At 41.1% G+C, this 19,346-nt stretch overlaps 1 protein-coding gene across 9 annotated transcripts in view; it reads right to left on the reverse strand.

The window, feature by feature from the left end:
- STAU2 (staufen double-stranded RNA binding protein 2) overlaps nucleotides 1-13,681 on the reverse strand; it is a 216,273-nt gene extending 202,592 nt beyond the window's left edge. For 2 of the 9 annotated variants that reach the window (XM_006767327.2, XM_015566264.1), the window contains exon 1: nucleotides 13,593-13,681. In XM_006767327.2, the coding sequence (XP_006767390.1) occupies nucleotides 13,593-13,610 (18 nt within the window). In that variant the 5' untranslated portion in view covers nucleotides 13,611-13,681. Of the gene's footprint in view, nucleotides 1-10,779; nucleotides 10,835-11,655; nucleotides 11,709-13,592 lie in introns of all 9 variants that reach the window. The other 7 variants (XM_015566265.1, XM_015566261.1, XM_015566268.1 and 4 more) reach the window with 7 other exon arrangements.
- Nucleotides 13,682-19,346: the final 5,665 nt, after the last annotated feature.

Consider the following 19,346-nt stretch of genomic DNA (forward strand, 5'->3'; position numbering starts at 1 on the left):
GTTACTAAATCAGTTATAAAACAGTCACCGGATGTAGAGTACAGCCGAGGGAATATCGTCAGTCATACTGTAACAACTCTGTATGGTGTCAGATGGGCACTACAGTTATGGAGGGATCACTTCGTAAACTATGTCATTGTCTAATCGCTATGTTATACACTTGAAACTAATATAATATTGTATGTCAACTGTAATTGGGGAAGAAAAAAAAAAAGGCGGGCCCTAAGTGTAATGCCTACAATCTTTGAGTTTTCAAATGAAGCTACAGTGGGATTTCAACACTGCTAGAAGAGTGTGGCCTTGCCAGCATTTGGTATGGTCATTTGGACTTTAGTAAATCTTCACTTTAGCCATTCGAACAGGTGCATTCCCATTGTGGTTGTAACTGGTATTTCCCTAATGACTAATGAGGTTTAACATATTTTCATTTTTTATATGCTATCTATATATATCCTGTAGTGAAGTGTCTATCTGAATATTTTACCCATTTTAATTGAGTAATTTCTTTTCCTTATTGTTTTATTTCAAGTTCTTTATATATTCTAAATACAAGTAGTACTAGTATTAATCAGGTATACGTTTGGCAAAGATTTTTTCTCAGTATGTGGCATCTCCCTTTATTCTCTTAGTGTCTTTTGAAAAACAGACTTTAATAATCTCTAATTACTCAATTTGTTCATTTACAGATTGTGCTTTAGGTGTTGTAACTAGGAAATAATTGCCTAGTTAAGATCTCAAAGATTTTCTCCTGTTTTCTTCTAGCAGCTTTACAATTTGAGGTGCATATTTAGGTCTCTGAGCCATTTTAAATTAATTTTTATATACAGTGCAAGGTATGTATTCAATTTTATTTTTTGCATATCGATACGCAAGTTTGAGTACTATTTGTGAAAAAGGCTATATATTTTTTTTCACTATATTGTTTAATGGCTGGTCAAAATCAATTACCTATATATGTGGGTTTATTTCTGGACTACCTACTTCCTGTTTCATTAGCCTAGTTGTCATTTTTATGCCAATGCTACTTTTACTGTAATTTTATAATAATTATTGAAATTAAGTAGTGTTACCCCCACCCAACACTGTTCTTAGATGTTGTGGCTATTCTAAGTTCTTGCATTTCAACATGAATTTTTTTTTTAAAGATGGAACTTTTTTTGTCAATATATACTTATTGATTTCAGAGGAAGGGAGAGGGAGTCAGAAATATCAATGATGAGAGAGAATCATCGATCAGCTGCTTCCTGCACACCTCCTACTGAGGATACAGCCTGCAACCCAGACATGTGACCTTGACCAGAATCAAACCCAGGACCCTTCAGTCCGCAGGCGAATGCTCTATCCACTGAGCCAAACTGGCTAGGGCAACAAGAATTTTATTTTAGTCGAAAATGCCTGCAAGGTTCTGGCTGTTGTGGCTCAGGTGGCTGGGCACTGTCCCGGGCACCCAGGGGCTGATTCAATTCCCAGTCAGGCACAGGCCTGGGTTGTGGGCTTGGTCCCTGGTAGGGTGTGTGCAGGAGGCAGCCTATCAATGTGTTTTCACATCGACGTTTCTCTCTTCTCCCTCCATCTCTAAAAGTCTATGAACTATTTTTTTTTTAAATAAAATGCCTGCGAGGATTAAAGTATAATTTTCTTTAATCTGTACATTAATTTGGTAAAAACATTTTAACAAAGTTGAGTCTTCCAACCAATGTACAGAATACAGAGTCAATTCCCATTATTGAAATAATGATATGTCAATCATAGTTGTGTTCTATCATCACCACAGTGAACTGGTAAATCCTGAACTATTGCTTCTAGAGGGAATACAGGGTCAGGTTCCTACAAACCTCTGATCATAACATTTTTGACAATTAATCAACACATAACCTTGTTTTATGGGTGTTTCTAGTTAAGGACACATTACTTAATATATGCTGTTGGTTTATTAACACTGAACTCACAGCCAACCAGCACTGTAAATCTTAACTGAAAGGAGCTTATCTAAATACATGTATGGAGAAGGCACATCTCAATGTTCTTATGCTTAGGAAACGCAAAAAATGTGGCACTAAGTAGACCAAGAAAAGGACACATGTACAGATGAGAGCTGAAACGAGAGAGCAGAGTTCACCATGTTCAACTTCAGTTCACACTGAACGCTTCAGGTGACTCAAATTTTTCACCACTCTGCGTGTGTTAGCTCTTTGGTCAGAAGCAGTGTTGTATGGAATACCAAGACTACAACTAGCGTGTCCGTGGATGTGGTGGTCAAAGGAGGCAAATCCATGTACAGGGTACACAGCTTGCTGCTCCCTCATGATGGAAGAGGTTCATGCAATCAACCTGTCACTGGGTGGCTAGTTCCTATGGGAATGGTGTCACATCAGGAATTCTCTGCAAGCTGGGCCCTCAACCACCGTTAAACTAAAACGGTCTTGATGAGAGGAAGTCTATGTTGTTGTTGAGTCCACTTATAACCTCTAACTTGATTACCAAGCCATTTTGTATGTGAGCCTGTTGAGCAAGAAAGGATAGGATTGCTGGAGAAAGGAAATGACTGACATCTATAAAGCAAGTCATCTGGTCCATCTATTTACTGAGAGTCTCTATTGAAGTGGGTATCTTTAGGGGAAATATTTGAATAGAATACAAATATTCTCTTCTGTACACTGTTAAAGGCCCATCCATGTACCTTCTCCTACAGACATCCTTTTTACCAATCCTCCAGTCCTGATCACACAGCCAAACCATCCATCCTACAAATATGTATAGATCCATATTTGTCAACTTCTATCTTCATCTAGATCAGGGGTCCTCAAAAAACAGTGAACTGTTTAAAAACAGGGGGCCAGTTCACTGTCCCTCAGACTGTTGGAGGGCCGGACTATAGTTTAAAAAAAACAACTATGAACAAATCCCTATGCACACTGCACATACCTTATTTTGAAGTAAAAAAAAACAAAACGAGAACAAATACAGTATTTGTATTTGCATGTGGCCCGCGGGCCGCAGTTTGAGGACCCCTGATCTAGATAGACAACCATATGTACAGTTGTGCCTCATTATTCATGGGGGATTGGTTCCAGGATGCCCCTCAAATACCAAGTCCTTATATGAAATGGCACAGTATTTGCATATAACCTACACACATTCTCTTGTATGCTTTAAATCATCTCTAGATACTTATAACACCTAATACAAGGTAAAGGCTATGTAAATAGTTGTTGTACTGTATTGTTTAGGGAATAACGGCAAGAAAAAAGTCTACCTGTTCCGCATAGATGCAACCATCATAGGCCCAATTACACAGTGATATTTATTTTATATACTTAAATGCCATTTAACAAAGAAAAATCAACCAAAAAAATGAGTTCATGTGTCACCTCTGACACGCGTGTCATAGGTTCGCCATCACTGTCCTAGGGCATTTGCCATGAGGCCTTAGGTACTGACAGAGGAAGAGGTGGCAATGTGGCAGGAAGAGGTGACATAGTCTGAGCGGGTTCACTCTCACCTGATGACAGAATGCTACAGTACATACCTAGCTTTATGGTTTGATGGGTCAGGTGACACCTCGTTCATGATGGACAGCTCAGGTTGCATTCACTTGGTGTCTCCATGGTCAGGTGTTCAGTCTCTACCAGGGCCCAGTAGCAAGCCAGACATTGAGCGGACTAAGTCCACTGTCACCATGCCTGGCCACCACTGTGACTGTTGGTAAGTATACCCTCAGGGCCCAGAGTATCACTCCACACCCTGGGTAGTTTCAGGGTGACAGGGTACCCTCCTTCCTATACCACAGGACAGCACAACACAGCCCAGAGACTTGTAGGGACGCCTCTAACTCTTGGCTTATTACATATCAGTCCACAAGGCCTCGAAAGGCCCCTTTTGAGTTACATGCTCAGCAACTGGGAAATATTTGACCAAGTCCCTCAAAAATAGAGGCTAATCTTTTGCAACATGGCCTGGCCCCAGTATAAATTGGGCAATGAAGATGTTTGGACAGTTAATGGCACCATTAATTTTAATACCATCTTACATCTAGACCTATTTTGCAAGCTCCAAGGAAATAGATGGAGGTTCCATATATCCAAGGCTTTATGGCCCTGAGATGACCCTAAGCTATGTACTACCTGTAAACCAGAAAAAAATGTACCTTATTTTGATTTTTTTTGTCCCATCTGTTTTTTTTCCTCTTTCATCTTTACCTACCTTTTTTTGAACCATTATTTTTTAGTATTCAATTTTATGTCCCTTATGGGCTTATAATTTATTTTTCTTTATTTTGTTTTAGAGCAATGGCTCTAAAATATACACAGCCTACCTTCAAATAAATATTATACCACTGCATATATGGCGTAAGCCCTAACAATGCTATACGTCCCTTTCCCATGCCCCATTCTTTATGCTACTGACATCAGTCTATTTATGTATGTTATAAGCCTCCAATTAACTGTTTTATTTTGAATCATCAATTATCTTTTGAAAGGTTAAAAACTAAGAAAATGTCTTTTATATTTTCCACATATTATACAATTTCCTGCACTTCATTGCTTTTCAAAGATCCAAATTTCCATGTTATTATTTTTCTTTGCCTAAAGAACTTCTTTAAGACCTTGTGCAGTGCAAGTCTGATGAAAATGAATTCCCTCATTTTGCTTCTCTCAAAAGTCACTGCCTTTACCTATTATATATCTGATAAGGGATTAATACACAGAAGATATAAGGAGCATTTATGTCTCAACAACAAAAATATACCCATCAGCCCGGCTGATGTTGCTCAATGGTTGAGCATCAACCTATGAACCAGGAGGTCACGGTTTAAATCACAGTCAGGGCACACGCCTGCCTGGGTTGCGGGCTCGATCCCCAATAGGGAACGTGCAGGAGGCAGCCGATCAATGATTCTCTCTCATCATTGATGTTTCTTTTTTTTCTTTTTTTTTTAAATATATTTTACTGATTTTTTTACAGAGAGGAAGGGAGAGGGATAGAGAGTTAGAAACATCGATGAGAGAGAAACATCAATCAGCGACCTCCTGCACACCCCCCACTGGGGATGTGCCCACAACCAAGGTACATGCTCTTGACTGGAATCTAACCTGGGACCCTTCGGTCAACAGGCCGACCCTCTATCCACTGAGCCAAACCGGTCAGGGCTCATCATTGATATTTCTAACTCTCTCTCTCCCTCTTCCTCCCTCTCTGAAATTAATAAAAAGATATTTTAAAAAAAAGAAAAATATACCACTCAAAAAATGTGTAATGAACTTGAATAGACAATTCTTCAAAGATGACATACAAGTGACCAACATATGAAAATATACTCACCATCACTAATCATCAGAGAAATGCAAATCAAAATTACAATGAGATGCCACTTTGCACCCATTAAAAAGACCATTAGCAAAAAAAAAAAAAACAAAACAGAAAATAAGTATTGGTGAGAGCGTGGGAAGTTGAAGCCCTGGTTCATTATTAGTGGGAATGTGAAATAGTGCAGTCATTATGAAAAACAGTAATTAAACAGAATTGCCATACGATTCAGCAATTTAACTTCTGGGTATATACCCAGAATAACTAAGAGCGGAAACTTGAATAGATATTTGCACCCCATGTTCACAACAGCCAAAAGGTGGAAGCAACCCAGGTGTCCTCCCATGGATGGATGGCTAAATAAAATGGGTATGTACATAAAATAGAGCATTATTCAGCATTAAAAAATAAATTCTAACACAAGCTACACCATGGATGAACCTTGAGGACATTACACAAAGTAAAATAAGCCAGTCTCAAAAGCACAAATACTATATGATTCCACTTAGAAAAAGAATTTTTTTTCTCATAGTGTCTTTGTTTGGCTTTGGTATCAGAGAAATGCTGGTCTCAGAATAAGTTAGTATTCTCTCCGCTCCTATTTTTCTGAAGAGTTTGAGGAGGATTGGTGTTAATTCTTCTTTAAATGTTTGGTAGAATTCACCAGTGAAGCCATCTGGTCCTGGACTTTTTTTCTTTTTTTTTTTTTGGTTTAGGAGAGATTAATACTCTATTATTGATTCAATCTGTTCATATTTTCTATTTTTTTCTTGAGTCAGTTTCAATAATCGGTATTTCTAGGAATTATTCCATTTCATGTAGGTTATACAATTTTTTTCCTCTATTTATTCATACTATTCTCTTATAATCATTTTTATTTCTTTAAGATCAATAGTACTATCCTCACTTTCATTTCTGATTTTAGTTATTTGCATTTTTGTTGTTTTTTTTCCTTTGCCAGTCTAGCTAAAACTTTGTTGATCTTTTCAAAGAAACTTGTGGTTTTGCTGATTCTCCATATTGTTTCCTATTCTGTATTTTGTTTATCTCCACTTAATCTTTATTATTTCCTTTCTTTGTTAGTGTTAGATCTCATATGCTCCTCTTCTAGTTTCCTTAAGGTGAAAAGTTAGGTTATATGTTTTAGAGCTTTCTTCTTCTTTTATGTCAGCAATTTTCAACCCATGTGCCATGGCTCACTGGTGTGCCACAAGAATTTGTAAAACATGCAATACCTGACTACTTAGTCAGGGGCACTGACCTCTTTTCCCTTAGATTAACAAATAAAAAAATGCCAACAGCCAACACAACAATAGCCGCCTGATGTGAACTCCCTGTCTTAAACCATAAATATATAGGTCAGATAATAGACTTGCATCTTATTGGTCACGTTGCATAAGATTGCATCTGATTGGTTAATTTTTGGTACCAGAAATCCTTATGTACAAGTGTAGGCACCTGATTTTTTTTAAAGTCACTTTGTTTTTGTTGTTATTGTTTCGTTTGGTCATTTTATAATTGTAATCAATGAGTGTGCTTGTGAATTTAGTTTGGTGTACTTCCAGAACTGTTGGTATCTTTCTTAATATATTTTTATTGATTTCCAAAGAGGGAGAGATAGAAACATCAATGATGGAAGAAAATCACTGATTGACTGCCTCTTCCACAACCCCCACTAGGGATAGAGCTGTAACCCAGGTATGTGCCCTGACTGGAAATCAAACCATGACCTCTTGGTTCATAGGTTGACACTCAACCTCTGAGCAACACCAGCCAGGCTTAAAAATTCACCTTAGAATAAAAAGTGTGCTGAAACTGGTTTGGCTCAGTGAATAGAGCGTCGACCTGCGGACTGAGAGGTCCCAGGTTCGATTCCGGTCAGGGGCATATACCTTGGTTGCGGGTACATCCCCAGTGGGAGGTGTGCAGGAGGCAGCTGATCGATGTTTCTCTCTCATTGATGTTTCTGACTCTCTGTCTCTCTCCCTTCCTCTCTGTAAAAAATCAATAAAATATATTTTGAAAAAGTGTAGGTAGTTACTATTATTTTTTATTTTTGTAAATCAATCAAAATTATACCCTTTTTTGGTCAGATCAACAAAAAATGTATTTTTTTGGTGTGCCACAGAATTTTAGGAAATAGTTTATGGGTGCCATGGGATGAAAAACGTTGAAATCGCTGCTTTATGTGTTTACTGCTATAAATTTCCCGCTGCTTTCACTGCATCTCACAAGTTATGGTATATAGTGTTTTCATTTTCATTCGTCTCTAATTATTCTCTAATTTCACCTGTGATTTCTTCTTTGATCTGTTGGTTATTTAAGAGTGGTTGCCCTAGCCAGTTGCTCAGTGGTTAGAGCGCCGGCCTGCAGACCAAAGGTTTGATTCCAGTCAAGGGCACGTACCTTGGTTGCAGGCTCACTCGGTCCTCAGAGCTGGTCAGGGCATGTGCGGGAGGCCAACCAAGCAATGTGTCTCTCTCTCCTGCTCCCTCCCACTCCCTCTCAAAATCAATGGAAAAATATCCTCAGTGAGAATTAACAACAACAACAAAATGTATTGAAACTTGTTTGTGGCTCAACAAACGGTCTATTAGTGGAGAGTCTTATGTTCACCTGCGAATGTGTATTCTGCTTTGCCGGGTGTTCTGTACATATTTACTAGGTCTAATTGGTTTATATTTTGTTCAAGTCCTCTGTTTCCTTGCTGACCTTCTGCTTAGATGTTCTGTCCCTTATTACGGCTGAAGCAAGCATTTTAGTGTTTGATTGGATGACAAAAAGCCTGAATTTTACATTGTTGGGTTCTGACGTCGGTTGTATGCCTCTAAATAGTGCCGGACTTTGTTCAAGTGCACAATTAAGTTACTTGGGGTTACTTGGAGCCTCCTGAGGACGCTCCCCAATGCCCCATGTATCACAAGGTATTTCCACTCTGGACAGTGGAGACACAAACTATCCCCAGCATTCGTGAGCTCTGGAGATTGTTTCCTTACTGTTTTCCAGTAGTTCTTTCCCTGGCTTTGCGGAGGTCCTGTCACCATCTACGGATCAAAACTCAGCCAAAGACTGAAGGGGAGCCCTCTGCAGATCTCCAGAATGCACGCACGCTGGCCTGCACGCCTCTACTGCAATATGCACTCCGTCCGCCTGCCCCACCCAGCTCCCTGCTCTCTGGTCCTCTGCCCTGCAATTCTTGGTCTTCCCGAACTCTTCCCCGTGTTCCTAGCTCCTCAAGCCTGGGCTCGGCTCCCGTCCCTCCTCCCTGCACTGCAGCCTACGAACAGCCTCATGGCCCTCCAGGAGCTGCCACAGAAGGGCTGCTCCCATTCGCTTCCCTTCTCAGGGATCCAGGCTGCTGCCACCTGTCATTCAGTGTCTAAAAGCCACCGTTTACATATTGACTTGTTTGTAAAGGAAGGGTATGTGTTACCGCTGCCTAACAAACCTCCCCGACAGCTTCTGAGGTTCCGCAATCACGGAGAAGCCTCGCTGGGTGGTTCTGGCTCAGGAACTCTCCTGAGGTTGCATTCAGGGGTCAGGGGGTCAAGGGTCAGGGGTCAGGGGCCAGGGACCAGGGCTGGGAGCCTAAAAGGGCGGGAGATCTGCTGCACAGAAGGCTCCTCAGCTCCTCGCCGCGTGGGCCTCTCCACTGGGCTCTTCCCAACATGGCAGCGAACACTCAGAGAAGCTGACTGTTTTTCAGTCCCCTAAGTGCAGGCTGCTTCCTGTGGCTTCTACAGAGATGGGCGGACTGTGGATCCTACTCCACAACCAGACTTGGAGGAAAAATGACTCAGAGTGAGTAGCAGCAGGTTGTAAGAGAAAACAATAGAGTTCCTGTGCCTGTGGCAGGAAAGGGGAGGAGAGCAGCAGCTGACTGGTCTCAGGAAAGGGTCAATCGAGCTCCATTCCCCCAAACAGACCAACCTGAACGTCCACCTTTCCCCCCAATCCCCAGAGCCAGACAGCAATAGCAACAGCGACATGCACACGGTGACAGCACACTAACACCAAGCCCAGCAGCAACAGTCCCAAGACCAGCACTAAGCATCTGCCTTTGTCACCTCAGCACAATCCTGTGAGATGGTGATCAATAGCCCTACACTCCAGGCCTGTGTTTCCTGAGGCCCTTAAGGGCCTACACGCTTTACAGTGCATCTTGGTGCCGCTTTATTCTCCCAGTGTAACCCCGGACTCCCTCCACCCTGCAGGGGGCACTAAAATTCTGCTCCGTCCTGCCTGCTCTCCACTCTATCAGGCCTGAGCGCTTTTTCTTAGAGTCTATGTTCCCAGCACCTACTACCAAACCTCTTTAAAAAAAAAACCATTAAAAAAAAAATTAAAGCCCTGACTGGTTTGGCTCAGTGGATAGAGCGTCGGCCTGCGGACTGAAGGGTCCCAGGTTCGATTCCTGTCAAGGGCATGTACTTGGTTGCGGGCACATCCCCAGTGGGGGGCGTGCAAGAGGCAGCTGATCGATGTTTCTAACTCTCTATCCCTCTCCCTTCCTCTCTGTGAAACATCAATAAAATATATTTTTAAAAAAAGTTAAAAACCCACACATTTAGACCTCTTTTATTTATTTTAACTTTTAGCTTTTTTTTTTTTAATCAGACCTCTTTGAATCCAGGGCTTGGGGCTTTCCCGATGCCACAGCTGCCTAATATAGACTCCCCGACCCTTCAGACAGCCGCTCTGTCAAGTGTGCCTCACCAACTAATCCCCAAAAATGTGCCCCACGTCAGCCACTCAATTTAACATATTATTTCACAGCACATGTGCCTTCTTCATTTATATTTGCTACAACTTCATGTTAAGATGGGTTTCCTCTCTCCCAGGGACTTATAATTAATCATCAGGGAGAAAGGCCAAAACTATACCAAACTCCTACACAGGTTTTCATTAGTTAATTATTGAATAATAAATTAAGAAATATATAAGGCAATGATTATAAATAGCTCACAAAATTCTGAAGGGGGTATAATCAAAAGAATTTTATTTACGAAGAAAAAGAAAAACATGGACACAAATAAGCAATTCACAAAAGACAAAACCAGAAGTACCAATATATGCAAATCATAGGAATGCAAATTAAAGTAACACTTTTTGTCAGACAAATTGGCCAACATTGAAAATGTGTCAAGGATGTAAGGAAACAGGCATTCTAATAAACTTTTAATAAATGAGATTTTTGTATTTTTAGTATTTTTGCATTAAGTATCTTTAAAATCTACATACCCCTTTGACTAGTATTTCGATTTCTAATACTTAATTACAAGAAAATAACGGACCAAGGAATACAGAGGTAAAATTATATGGCACTAATTATAATATACAATCTGTCCAACAATAAGGGTTTGACTAAATAAATTTTAGTACCTCCAAACTATGATTATGAACTCACTTCAGAATATTAGGTGCTGTATACACATATTTTTTAAAACAACATATATTCACACAAAAACATACCTGCGTAGAAAAATATCTAGAAGTATACACCCCAAAATATTAGCAGTGATAATCTCTGTAAAAGAATAGTGGAATTATTTGTGACTTTTTTTTTTCTCTTTGCTTCTTTGTACCACTTAACTTTTCTACATGAGTTGCACATGATCACAACACACACTCCAGACAAAAGTCAAATTGAGGAGCACAAATTTAAAGGAAAAGTGTCATTATTCTAACAGAACATGATCATTCCCAAATGCCTAATAAGAATAATGTCAGGCAGGGTTAATTTTTTTTTTTTAAGTCAAATAACTTAGTATTCAATAGCCTACGTTTTAATTAGTACCAGAAACACACCCAGGAGGATTTGTTAGTACTCTTCAGGCATTTTAAGACAACAAAAGGACCTCCCAAATAAAAATTGAGTCCTAATCCTAAAGACAGTGCTGAGAGCACATAATAAAAACCTCCACTGCTCTGAGTGGAAGGTCGGCCTCCATCGCCTTTTGTTACATTATCTCGAGAATCCTTGTCTGAGGGGAGAGCGGTCACCGTGAAAACGAGCAAACATAAAATCACTCAGAAGTTGAAGAATCCAGCGGAAGAGAAAGCCTTCTCTATAGCTTCCGCAATCCAAATGAGGGTAACTCTTCCCTTCAGGCTCGAACATTTTGGGGGACAACACTTAGTCGATAGCAAGAGAGGCTCCTGAAGTGAGTCCGCAATACATGTCTATGACAAGCAAAGCGCGCACAGCCACAGGCACTGGGGACGATCTCTAGCCAAAACCCAGGGACCCGCTGTGGCCATGCAGACGGACGCTTAGGAACCACTCCATGTGCCTGACTCAACATGACCAGCAGCACGGACAGTTAGTAAATCCTGAGTGGGACTCACCTATGAACGCTACTTTTCAGTGAGGTTGACTGGCACAAAATGATCAATTCCATCTGTGTGCAGCAGAATATAAAACAAATTATTCTAATTGGACCCCTATCATTAATGGCAGCTGTCCACACGGTCGTCTAGAGGCAACTTCACACGGACAGCACCGTTTGCCGGCCACGTCTCAGAAGCTCTGCGAACGCATGCAGTAGGGATTCACCATTCACCGCCCTAAGCACAGTGCAGCTCTGAAATGCCTTTCACCGATATCACTGATGGCTTGGATGAAAGCAGTATTTATTGCACGAGAAAATTTTCCAATGACAGGAGAAAATCAAAGAACAGCTTTGCAGAAGGGAGAGATTTTCCATTAATGGCATTTGTGTAAAGCAAGCGTCATCTAGCCCCAAACGGACAACACCGTTATGTGGTTGCGTTAAAAAGAATGCAGATACCCTGGCTTTCATCACAACCCTTGTACCGTTCATTCACTCATTCAGCAAATAGATGAACACTACCCCCAACAAGAACTACTAGGGCCTGAGATGCAAGAGTAAGCAAGCAAGGTCACTACCTCCAGGGAGCATTTGGCTACAGGAATCTAATAAACAGACATTAAACAACTAATGACATATTTAAATGTCAAGGAAATGTCAGGATGTCATTCAATAGAAGGGCAGGCAAGGTGCCGGGAGAGCAAATACTAGGCCGATGGGAGAGGCCGCGCGCAGGGGAACAGCGAGGTCAGGCAGAGGTGCTCTCGCGGAGTCCCCGCGGTGGGAATGACCCTGCCCCGTGCAGGAACTGAAACAGCCTGGGAGAACTGAAACCATGAGACTGTTTCTTGGGCACGTGCTAAATCTGAGATGTATAAAGACATCCAAGTCAAGAGATCAGGCTGGTCACTGCTATGTGACTCTGGAGCTCAGAGAACAGGTCGAGACCAGGAGTAAACTTGGAAGTCATTAGAGACGCGCGTGGTGCACAGGAACTGGGCATGTCCTGGGCAAGGTAAGCAGGTGGGGTGGGGGGTGGGGAGGAGACTTGCATTACTTCCTCAAATCACACACAAAAAATTACTTTTGCAATCGAATTTTGCCATCTAGCCCAGCTGGTGTGGCTGAGTGGTTGAGCATTGACCTATGAACCACGAGATCATGGTTCGACTCCCAGTTAGGGCATATGCCCAGGTTGCGGGTTTGATTCCCATTGTGGGGCATGCAGGAGGCTGCCGATCAGTGATTCTCATCATTGATGTTTCTATTTCTCTCCCTCTCCCTTCCTCTCTGAAATCAATAAAAATATTTTTAAAAGAAAAAAAATTTTTGCCATCTAAACTTCTCTCTTGATTTGCAAATGTGAAATAAAATAAAGTGCTTTCTAATACTACAGTTACGATACAATGCCCGATTTGTTCAGAAAGGGTAAGATTAAGGGTATAAAGTTCTTGGAGAAATGCCAAGACCCAAGAAAACTATTTCTTTCAGTGAACCTGAGGCACGCCAAGCTGTCATTTATTTAGCAGAGCACTTCCTTCTCGCCTTTTCCAGTGCCCTAGAAAGAAGCCTTTTTGTAACACACCGATACGACCACTTCACAAGATGTGTCACTAGAAGTGCTTGCAGTCCGCAGAACTGCCACCGACGGAAGACAGATCACAATGGGCAGCATTCTGAACACGCCAACACGTCCTGGAGGGACGCGACATCAAAAGGAACCAGCAAACTGCCGCGCCCGCTCAGTGCTCCTGAAAGTTATCACCACTCAGGATTACCGCTGTAATCCTCAAACAGCCTGCCCGGCACAGCCGCCTGCGAAGGAGAGCTAGCGGGTAACTGCTCTATGAAGCGGTGGTCAGGTTATGGTTACAGAAAAGCCAGGTAAAAACGTGCCACGGGGTATATGGCCCAAGCACCACATTAGTATGACAGGCCTCAACACAAACTCACCTGGTTGATTTGAAGCATGTTAAAGCAATATGGACCCAACTGCTGGATCCCTCACGGCTCCAAAATCTGGAAAATGGAAACGGAGAAATAAACTTGAGCTTAGTTGGTGAATCCAAGGATTAGCACTTGTAACACACACCCCTGATCAAAATCAGATATAAAACGGAGAACTTTCTAGGACGATAAACATGTCCTCTATCTGCAACGCCCAGTTCGGTAGCCTCTAGCCCAGCCGTGGGCAAACTACGGCCCTCTGGCTGGATCTGGCCCGTTTGAAATGAATAAAACTATTGAAAAAAAAGACCGTACCCTTTTATGTAATGATGTTTACTTTGAATTTATATTAGTTCACACAAACATTCCATCCATGCTTTTGTTCCGGCCCTCCGGTCCAGTTTAAGAACCCATTGTGGCCCTCGAGTCAAAAAGTTTGCCCACCCCTGCTCTAGCCACACACAGCTACTGAAGCCCTTGAAATGTGGCGAATGCAACCAAGAAAGCAAATTTTTACTTTTCTTTAATATTAACTGAAATTTACATAAGCACATGTGACTAGTGGCTACCATTCCGGACAGCGCAAATCTAGGCTGAATAAAGTGCCCCCCACCCCCCCGCCACCGCCCCTCCCCTGGTTCCAGAGTTCTAAGACAATTCCAGCAAAAGTGAAACTTAAAATGATCTAAAAGTTTATATTTAATATATACTCCCCCATCTCTAAATATACTCAGATTAATATTTAATATCCTCTCCCCTTGCTCCAATAAGGTGTTGAGGCTTTGTTCCCGTCCCCTAGAAGACAAATTAAGCCTAAAGATGCAGCACACACGTATTCTCTTAGTTTGGCACAAGAAAGAGTACACAGTATGGTTACCTACCTGGAGACTTTTGTTTGTGGTTTTATTATCACCATTATAAAAACAGCATGCACATTAAAATTTCATATAAACGGACTGACAGAGGTCACAGGGGAGGGGGAGAGGGGGGACTGGATGAAAGAAAGTGAAGAGATTAGGCAAAGAGCATATACACATAACCCATGGACACAGCAGAGTGGCGAAGGCCGGGGGAGGGGGGGCGGGGCTGGGTGGAGGTAGACATGGGGGAAACGGGGACATCTGTAAGAGTGTCAACAATAAAAAAAATTTTTCTCATAAGATTTTCAAAAGGAAAATCACCAATCCTGACACATCCCAGTGTTACATTCAAATGTGTTTCCTTCTGGATCGGACCTCACCATGGTGGGATTTCTTTTCATGTGGCAAATTTCTTGTACACTTAACTTTAAAATATAGATACCAAAGAAGGGCAACAACACCAAACTTATAAACAAATAAATCATGGGATCTTTTAACAGTAAGTTTACATAAAAAATAAATTATGGCCCGGCCAACGTGGCTCAGTGGTTGAGCGTCAACCTATGAACCAGGAGGTCACGGTTTGATTCCCAGTCAGGGCACATGCCCAGGTTGCAGGCTCGATCCTGTGTGGGGTGTGCAGGAGGCAGCTGATCAATGATTCTCTCTCATCGTTGATGTTTCTATCTCTCTACCCCTTTCCTCTCTGAAATCAATAAAAATATATTTTTAAAAAATAAATTATGTACACAGCCCCCCCCCAAAATTACCTAAAAAGCAGTAAGTTTTGATATACAAAAGTTGTATAATTTATACTTGTGTATAAAATGCTGTAAAATTTTAATATTGAACTTTCCCTCAGAAACAAAGGTTCCTGAGAAACACATATACGCACAGACACATCATACTCAACACATATACACACACGCCTATTATAAATGTGTGTGTACGTTTGCCTATCATTTTTTTGAAATGACAAACCGGGGTCAATTCTAAATGACTTTGGAGGTTTTCAATATATTTCTTACAATAGTGACCTCAGCATTTTATAGCTTACAAGAGAATCATATGTTACAGAAACAGCCCAAGGCCTGAGCAGCCGTGCATTTGAGATTGAGTCCGAGCTCTTCAGGAGGTGACCTTCAGAGCCTTGGTAAATTACTAAGCACTTTGTGTATCTTTGGGTTCTTTTTCTTTCATATCTTTTTTTTTTTAAGTCTTTACAAAATAAACTAAAGTCCTTGTAGCTGGCAGCCTCTAACAACTGGACAACAGCAGTTATAACGACATACAGCTGCTCTGTGTCTCTCACCTGTCTGCTCAGAAGGGAGCCAGCTCTCAGTGCGAGCGGCCCTGTGGAGAGGCCCACCTGGCAAAGGACTGAGGGAGGCCACCAGCCCTAAAGAAACTGAGGCCTTCCGCCAAGTACCCTCCTGCGAAGTGAATCCTGCCAGGAGCCACAGGAACCAGCTTGGAAGCAAATCTTCCCCCAGTCGAGCTTTCAGCTGAGACTACAGCCCCATGACAGCTTACCTGTACCTCATAAGAGACCAGGGCCACAGGCACCCAGATAAGCTGCACCCAGATTTCTGAGGTAATAAATGTATTAAGCCCTTAATTTCTGGCGTAGTTTGTTATGCAACAATAAATAAGACAGTTTGGTTCAACTCTAAAAATTCTATAACCCTATGGTGCTTCAGGTATTAACATATATATATATAAGTAGGCCAAAAAAGAATTAATTCCCTGTGCAAAATTAAAAAGTGGCGAATTATAAAACTTAAACATGTATATTTTATTCAAAAGATGAAATCATTAAAATGTGTGGCATTACTCAAATGATATTAAAATATACTAGCGATAACTAAAAATACAGACCCATCTGATTTTCATTTTTTAATTGGGAACAATTCATTTGGAAGTTAAAATGTAAATGAACTACCAAAAGCATCTCAGTGATTTCATGTGCTTTACTTTCTAGAATGTAACATTATTTGGTAAGCACTCACCCAAGTTGAGAAATCCCATTTTGTCTTTATTTAATGTAAACCTCTACAGCTTACAAATGCTTTCTTTAGAGCCTATGTCATTCTTCAGTATTCGAATTTGGTACCACTGGTGGCTGATTCTGAGCAGTAGGCACAGTACGATACAGGGGTATCTTTTTTTTAAAGTTCTAATCTTCCGATATAAAAAGGTAGTTTTATAAAGAAAAAATGAAAGCATCACCCGATCTGGCCAGGCTCCGTGGATAGAGCACTGGCCCTCGGACTGAAGGGTCCCGGGTTCAATTCCTGTTAAGGGCCCGTACGCAGGTTCCAGGCTCAATCCCTGGGCCTGGTTGGGGTATGTGCAGGAGGCAACCAATCGATGTCTCCATGTTTCTCTCTCTGTGTCTCTCCCCCTCCCTTCCACTCTCTCTAAATATCAATGGAAAAATATCCTCAAATGAGAATAATAAAAAAAAAGCCCAGCTGGGTGGCTCAGCATCCACCCAGGAACCAAGAGATCCTGGTTGTTCCATTCCCAGTCAGATTCTCAGGGCACAAGCCCAGGTTGCAGGGTTGCGGCTGGATCCCTGGTGGGGAGCGTGTGGGAGGCAGCCAATCAATGATGTTCCTCTCTCTCATTGATGTTTCTATCTCTCTATCCTTCTCCCTTCCGCTCTCTAAAAATCAATAAAAACATTTTTTTTAAAAAAGCACCTATTTGCTTAAAATGGACCTGGCAATTTTAAATATTCTGCAATCCTTTTCTCCACAATATCAAAATCTGTATACATTAAAACATGAAACTAATATCCATCACAGCACCTGAGAGGTAACTGGGTCACATTCGGAACCTATTCTTTTTCACAAATTCCATTAAATTTACATCAATATAAGATTTGTGATTCACAACTATACTGTGGACAATCCAAAATGCCCACCATGACACATCTTTAACAGTTCACTTCTTCTTGAAAGACATGCCTGGTCTAGTGTCCTATATTTAGAACAATTTGATAAAATATCAAGGCAGTACATTCCAATTTACAGGTTAAGAAACCTAGCCCCATGCCTCAAAAATGCCCTACGGGGGTGTCCAGTCAGGCACCTTAGAACAGGCAGTTTCAGATTTTCGCTACTAAATGGAAGCAGACTGGCTCCATGGAGAGGGCCCTGTTCAGTGCGGGAGGACTTGCTCCCATGAGGACTCTGAAATGCACCGCTGGTAAAACCCACTGCTTTTTATACGAATTATACTTGGCTCATCTGGTAAACTGAAAGGCGGGCTTAAACCTATAAAATCCTCAACAATTAAATACTGCTTTATAAAACAGCAATATTAATCTCCCTATACATTTTTATATCATCATCCATTCCACAGTCCTCCCTTAAATGCCTTTTTTGAACAACTTGGAAAGCAAAAGCATGTCCCATCTCCATCCTTAAGACTCCATACTACCATAAACCTAAATATCAACTCCAAGCTCCTTACTCTAAAAAACGCCTGGGGTCCTTAAAAAGTGTTTTAAAAATCTTTTTCACTTTCATTTCTCTTTAAAAGTAGGCATCCCCAAAAAACTGCTTTTATGTTTTTAAAAAATGACTAGTATGAATTTTAATATGTCCTAAGAGTCTGTGGAAGATTTTATGTATACAGATGTCTCACTTCATGAACTTTTCCCATAAAAATAAAAATACCACCAGCCAAGAGGAAAAGGAAACTAATATTTATCAGACTCCAATTTTAAATGCTGCGTGCCATATTTTGCCATTTTTTAAATATATTTTTATTAATTTCAGAGAGAAAGGGAGAGGGAGGAAGAGATAGAAACATTAGTGATGAGAAACAATGATAGAAACATCAATTGATCGGCAGCCTCCTGCAGGCCCCCTGCGGGGAATGTGTGGGCTCAAGCCCACAACCCCAGGGTGTGCTCTGACCGGGTTCCCATGACCACCTGGTTCATAGTCCACACTCGACCACTGAGCACACTGGCTGGGCTATTTTGCCATTTTTACATTAACTTAATCTTCATCACCTTGGATGTAGGTATTATCCCCATCTTTCCAGAAGTTAGGTTTCTTTCCCATAGTCCATTGCTGGGATTAAAACCCAATGTGGTCTGGTTCAAAGTCCTCTTCTCTTCATCATACATTTAATTATAAACAAAGACTAAACCTAAAGTTTTTCCTGTCACCAAGGGCATGAGCTCTAGGACAACATAATATCAAGGCTCCTCTATAGAATTTTGATGACTTATTCAAAATCAAATAATTATACATATATAAATTATAGTTATTATGGATTCTAGACACTCATCTACTATTTTCTTTAGTACTAAGAGGCAAAAATATACCTATATGATTTGATCGGACTGTGCATCTCTCTATTCAGCCTAATATCAACAAGTCCAATTTTACAATATCTAGATTTCCCCTCTTTCTGACCTGTGCAGATAAATAATCAGATACCTAGCACAAAAGGAGACAGTAATAGGAGTAAAGAGATTAGCTACAAAACAAAACATATTGGCCAATTATTACATCTTCCAGAACCTGATCCTAAAACCAGAAAACCATTCAATCTCATTTTGTGTTGCTTATACACTAAAAAGTTTGATGACCACCCTAGCCAGTTTGGCTCAGTAGATAGAACATCGGCCTGCGGACTGAAGGGTCCCAGGTTCAATTCCAGTCAAGGGCACATGTCTGTGCTGCGGGCTTGATCTCCAGTGGGGGGCGTGCAGGAGGCAGCCAATCAATGATTCTCTCTCATCATTGATGTTTCTGTCTCTCCCTCTCTCTTCCTCTCTGAAATCAATAAAGATAGATTTTAAAATAAAAATAAAAAGTTTGATGACCATTTTAGGTATTTTTGAAATCCTTACCTTTGCTGAAAACCAGACCAAGCC

Source organism: Myotis davidii, unplaced genomic scaffold (genome assembly GCF_000327345.1).
Source record: "Myotis davidii unplaced genomic scaffold, ASM32734v1 scaffold200, whole genome shotgun sequence".
Taxonomy (NCBI): Eukaryota; Metazoa; Chordata; class Mammalia; order Chiroptera; family Vespertilionidae; genus Myotis; species Myotis davidii.